Consider the following 6,000-nt stretch of genomic DNA (forward strand, 5'->3'; position numbering starts at 1 on the left):
ATTAAAGTAATTTTGGTTTGTGTGCAACAAAACTCCAGATTACAGTATTTGATATATCATTACCCAATGAGGAAGTTTTCCTTCGGGGTACAGTTTTCTGATTTCAGTAACTGCAAAGTAGGCAGGTAACAAACATGCATTTCTTTCCAGAATGTAGGCTACCACCTATAAATGAAAAAATACATCAGTGTAAAAGACTTTGAATAAGGTAAATGAAGGTGTAGTCTGCCTACTAATCTGAGATAGTCCATTAAAACAGATAAAAGAATTAAAATACTTCTTCTGAAGTTGTATTCTGATAGTACTTCTGCAGTCTAAAACTTGGTTTTAATTGTATAAGCCTAAGTTAGACTGTCTAAATCTAAGTAAAACCATGCCTCTATGTCTACATACAAAGTACTGCCAACAATTACTATTTTTATTCACTAAGAAAAAAAATTAAGAAACTAATCTCAGTATTAAATCTCATACATCTCACCTTAAGCAAGTCAAACATTAAGCCTGACTCTCCTGTTAGGGATTTTAATGCTTATTTAGGATATTTACAAAAATTGCTTTGTTTCCTGCATAAAATGCATTTACAGTCAAGAATAAGGGCACAATGGCTCTTTCCCGTTTAAATGTACCAATGTTCAGAGCCATCCCACCTATTACAAACTCACTAGCAACAACAGAATGAGGCCTATCTTTTTCTGTAGTGATATAGTATTCAGATAGTTACCTCTCTTGCTGCTAAAAGCTGCTGTACAACAGCTGAGCTCACAGTGTTTGGAATTGTTAAGATTTTCTCTAGGATCACTTTCAACAGGTCTCGAACACCCTAAAAGAAAGCACATAAAATTACCATCCCCAGATATTCTTTATTTTTGACAGAAAGATTACACAATCAAAATGGTCAGACAATATTTTGACAGAATTAGACCTTTGTTGTTAAGTGTCAGAAGACAAATGGTTGCTAAGAATTTGAACACTAATGACATAAAACTGCTTTGGAATGTCTCAATCTTAGGATACCTCAGATGAGAAAGTAACTGTTGATATTTTGATGCGGATGCAGAGACATCCAACCTACAATGCCTTGTGCAGGCTGACCAGAGTGCTATGTTGCGTTTTATTTTCTAGCTTATTTTGCTCTAAGGCAATCAACAGTGCTGATGAGCTGATTCTCTGCAAGACATGCATGGTTTCCTACTCCTTCCACTGGAGTTGTACTCTGCCAAAGACTCAGCTTCTGCTATGTAGCAAGAGAAGTTAAGCAGATGACAAAATTTCAGCCTTAATGCTTGATAGTGTTACTTTCATATGTATACCACTTCTGCAACTGCATTAGGGTTATTTAGCCTGTAACTGAGAAAGGATGACAGGGGACTGTAATAGAGAAAAGAGTAGGAAGAGTTACATTGTAAATACAAAATTACCTCTTAAGGTAAAGCTCCACTATGAAAAAGCATTAAAAGTGGTCTCACTGAAATTTTTTTTCTCTTGTAAGCAAAGCAGACTTTGAAAGATTGGGTGTCTCTGACATAAAATAAAAACAAAGCTACAAACCAACATATTTTAGCACAGAGAAAGGAATGTGTGGAAGATACCTTGTAGTCTACACCTCCAATAATCTTCCGGACCAATTTAAACGTTAATGCCCACAACTGAGTCCTTTCCCATTCAAGTGTATCAGAGTTTATCAGAGATTCACAAACCATCCTAGCAGAAGATAATGCAAGAATGAACAAAAGATAATAAGCACATGTTTTCCAGAACTAATTGTACAATGTCATTGTAAAAATACCTCCAATATTACAATTTCCATCTATCTGATCAATTCATTCCAACATAACTTACCTGGGTGGCAAAAGCCCAGTTTCTACTGCCATTGCTAGGCAGTCATAAAGAAAAGAAATTCTTTTAGGACTATGCTGGCTATGAATAAATCTTACAATCCACTGGACGCACTGTTCATGGGACTCCTGAAAAAGCAGTAGAGGGAAGAAAGAATGTATTTACAGGTAGTGAAACAAACTACAAAATTCATATAGTATCCTACTATGAAGAAATGAAACTAACATAAGAACACGAGTACGAATTGGTGGAAGTGATCCACCAATAGTCCAACCTATAGTTTTTCCTACAAGTCTTTTGATCTTATTTTGAAGAAGTTCACTTGTCCAATAGAAGTTGTTCAGGTATCCAGTACAAGAAACATCTCCTAGTTTAACCACTGATTTCTACAGTCAACTTTGGTTTTTACATATAAGTTAGCACAGAATAAAGTAAGACAGAACTGTTCTATATTATTCTTCCCTTTTTAAAGTCATAAAAACAAAGTTGACCACGTCTCAAATGGAACAGTGATGGAACAGTGCCTGGAAGCAACTAGGTTTTGGAAGGTAATTTTTAAACATAAACATCTAGTTTCTTTTTTTTTTAATTTTTGCCTACTTATTCACTTCTACTAGAAATTCTGTAACAAATTACCTTTATCTGTTTATTTGTTACTGTTATACTTCCATTTGTTTATCTGTATTTGCACTGCACACTAACATCTGCTGAACAACTATATAACATTACAAATCTCAAAACTAATTTTTGTCTTGCAAAATCTTCCTATATTCTTTACTACACAATATCTGAAAGCAGATTCTGAATGACTGGACACAGACCTTACAGCTAAAGTGCCTGTCTACTAGACGAGGTATCTTTATATTAAAGAAAGTATATAAAGTACACATAAGCAACAAATAAAGCGTTAACCTGGGAAAGACTGCTCCAGAACTGCCTAAAAGCTCCCAGGCAGCTGATCAGTTTGGTTCTCTCATCTTCAGGAGTGTCCATAAACATACTAATGCAAATAAGAACATCAGTTATTAGCAGAACCCAACGAAACAAGTAGAAAAATATATCATTGCAGAAAATCTTGCACAAATAAACTAATATTACACTTACCCAGGAAAAGCTTCTTCAATTACTTCTGTTTTCTGTAAGAGAAAACCCCCGAGTGAGCTACTGTTAAAATATGTTTTTTAAAAGGTTTTCTAGGAGTATCACCCACCAGGACCTTATCAGCTATTGTCGCCCCAGTGTTTCCAACTGTGAAGTTCCCATATCTACCAAGAAGCCCATTCGTTTGAGCTCTACAAAACAGTGACTTAATGACCCAGTGACTTTGGTTCTTTAAGGGGAAGTCCTGTTTAATTAACATAATATCTTTCTATCATAAGGTCACTTGCCTAGAGGGCAAAGGGAAAGCAGTGGGCATACTTTTTATGGATAATGCTTTTTGTACTATCCCTCACAGCATCCTTCTGGACCAGCTGTTGAACTGTGGGGTGAGCGGGTTCACAGCACGCTGAGTGAAGAACTGGCTGGAGGGCAGAGCTCAAAGGATTGCATTGAGTGGGTCTGCATTTGGCTGGTGACAGGTCACTAGCAGTGTTCCTCTGGGCTCAGCTGTAGGGTCAGCCCTGTTCAATAAATTTATCAATTATATGGATGCAGGGGTTGAATGCACCATGAGCAAATTTTGTGATGATACTAAACTGAGAGGTATGTTGACTCTCTGAGGGACGAGAGGCCATACAGAAGGATGTGGCAATTGGTGGCATGGAATTTAAGAAGTGCCAGATTCTGCACCTGGGACAGAGTAATGTTGGACACAAGTATAAATCAGGAACGTATTGGCTGGAGATCAGCCCTTTGGAAAGAGATCTGGGGGTGCTATTTGACAGCTGGCTCAAATATTCCTCTGTGAGCCAGAGGGAGCCCAGGCAGCCAGGAGGGCAAACCCCAGTGTTTGCTGCTTACGAACACTGTTTTTAACCAGCTGGCCAAAGAGGTGATTATTCTGCTGTATTAATCCTTGGTGTGGCCTCACCTTGAGTAGTGTGAGCAGTTCTGGGGCCCGCAATTTAAGAAGGATGTGGAGGTCCTTGAATGAACCCAAAGCTAGTGAAAGGGCTGGAAGGACTGTCCTATGAGTAGAGGACTTTGGGCTAACTGTGCTTCATTTTGCAGGCACCACTGTGCAAATGTATTTCCACTATTTGTTCACCTTATGCTGGCTGAAGAAAAAGGTCTCTTCAAGACATTCATCTTCTCACAGTCTCCTTCAAAGCGCCTCCTTAAACTGCTTATTCTGCAGTAAACTCAGTGCACTGAATTTGGTGTTGGGTAAGCAACCGGTTTTATGCCCTTTTTATGCCCAGTCCTGCTCTGCGTCAGCTTTTATGTAACACTCAGCGAAGAGCGATTTCAGCCCCGAGAAAACCCCCTCCCCCCACGGATCCCTCGGGCCCCGGAGCCGCCGCTGGCACAGGGCCAAACGCGGCCGGGGAGGGCGGCGAGGCTTCACCGCACCAACTACGCCAGGAGAATCAGTGGCCCCTCTTCCCGCTGGTTTTCATCTCCTTCGAGATGTCTCCACTCCGCAGGGGCGCCCGGTGGGCCGCAGGGACCCAGACGAATCCCGGGCCTACCCACAACCCTGCGCCGCCGCTGGCGGCGCCCCGGGGAGGGACTCACCACCACCTCCTCGAAGATGCTCTGCAGCTGCGTCTCCATGGGCACCATGGGGATGGCCATGGGGCCGGCCGGGCCCCGCCGAGCCCTTTGTCAGTCGCAGAGAAAAGCGCCCGCCACCCCGACTCCCGCCCCCTCCGGAAGCTCCTCCCGGATCCTGCTCCCCGGGAAGCGGCTGCTCGGTACGGCCGTTCCGGGCGCCGCCGCCCGCCGCTGCCTGCCCGGCAACGGGGAAAAGCGGGAACAGAGGGCGAAGGGGGAAAGCAACAACCACTTAAAACTTGGGAGTGGTTTGGGTTTGGTTGATTTGTTTGTTTGTTTTTGTTTTGTTTTGTTTTGTTTTTTCTTTACGAAAATATTTTCTTAGGCTTCTTTGTTTTTTGAATAATCCTTTCTTACAATAATTTGGCAAAATACTGGTTCTGGTTCTTATGGCAATCATCCCTTGCATTATTGTGGGAATATAGTTTGCTGAAATTACTGTGGAGTCATTCATTCGCATAGTAAGTCATAGAACAAGCTGAAAATGCGTTTATCTGAAGACACCTAGGAATACATTATCACAGAATCGTGGAATTTGTCAGATTAAAAGGGACCACAGTAGATCATCCAGTCCAACCTCCCTGCTTAGGCTGGGTCATCCCAGAGCACATTACACAGGATTGTGTCCAGGCAACTTTTTAATATCTCCAGTGAGGGCGACTCCACAACCTCTCTGGGCAATCTGTTCCAGTGCTCGGTCACTTGCACAGTAAAGTTCTTCCTCATGTTTAAGTGTAACTTTCTTGCATCAGTTTCTGCCTGTTGCCTCTTGTTGTATTACTTGGCACCACCAAGCAGAGCCTGCCTCCATCCTCTTGACACCCTCCCTTCGGATACTTATAGACATTGATGAGGTCCTCTCTGTCTTCTCTCAAGGCTGAACAGGCCCAACTCTGTCAGTCTTTCCTCATAAGAGAGGTGCTCCAGTCCCCCAATCATCTTTGTTGCCCTCTGCTGGACCCACTCCAGGAACTCCACATCTCTCTTGTGCTGAGGAGCCCAGAACTGGACATAGTAAAATACAATAGTATTACACTTAAAAATTAGTATTACATTATGATCACAAAGTCATTAAGGTTGGAAAAGACCTCTAAGATATTCAAGTCCAGCCATTAATCCAGCACTGCCAAGCCCACCACTAAACCATGTCCCCAAGTGCTACATCTACACGTTTTTAGAACGCTTCCAAGGATGGCAATTCCACCACTTCCATGGGCAGTCAGTTCCAATACCTGACCACCCTTCCAGTGAAGAATTTTTTCCTAATATCAAATCTAAACCTCCTCTGGTGTTACTTGAGGCCATTTCCTCTTGTTTTACACCTTGGTACATGGGAGATGAGACTGACACCCACCTGTCTACAACCTCCTATAGGGTAGCTGCAGAGAGCATTATATTTATGAGGTGGTTTTTATACTAAAAATAAATGTAAAATGCCAAATCAAG

General features: G+C 41.9%; 1 protein-coding gene across 2 annotated transcripts in view; it reads right to left on the reverse strand.

Moving 5' to 3' along the window:
- MED23 (mediator complex subunit 23) overlaps positions 1–4,653 on the reverse strand; it is a 37,229-nt gene extending 32,576 nt beyond the window's left edge. For both annotated transcript variants that reach the window (XM_017829224.1, XM_017829214.1), the window contains exons 1-7: positions 4,516–4,653; positions 2,941–2,972; positions 2,749–2,836; positions 1,840–1,964; positions 1,590–1,701; positions 722–820; positions 64–165 (exon numbers count right to left, since the gene is read on the reverse strand). In XM_017829224.1, coding sequence (XP_017684713.1) covers positions 64–165; positions 722–820; positions 1,590–1,701; positions 1,840–1,964; positions 2,749–2,836; positions 2,941–2,972; positions 4,516–4,575 — 618 coding nt within the window. In that variant the 5' untranslated portion in view covers positions 4,576–4,653. The remainder of the gene's footprint in view (positions 1–63; positions 166–721; positions 821–1,589; positions 1,702–1,839; positions 1,965–2,748; positions 2,837–2,940; positions 2,973–4,515) is intronic.
- Between the last annotated feature and the right edge of the window lie 1,347 nt (positions 4,654–6,000).

The sequence above is a fragment of the Lepidothrix coronata genome, unplaced genomic scaffold, assembly GCF_001604755.1.
Source record: "Lepidothrix coronata isolate B3197 unplaced genomic scaffold, Lepidothrix_coronata-1.0 Scaffold5, whole genome shotgun sequence".
Lineage (NCBI taxonomy): Eukaryota > Metazoa > Chordata > Aves > Passeriformes > Pipridae > Lepidothrix > Lepidothrix coronata.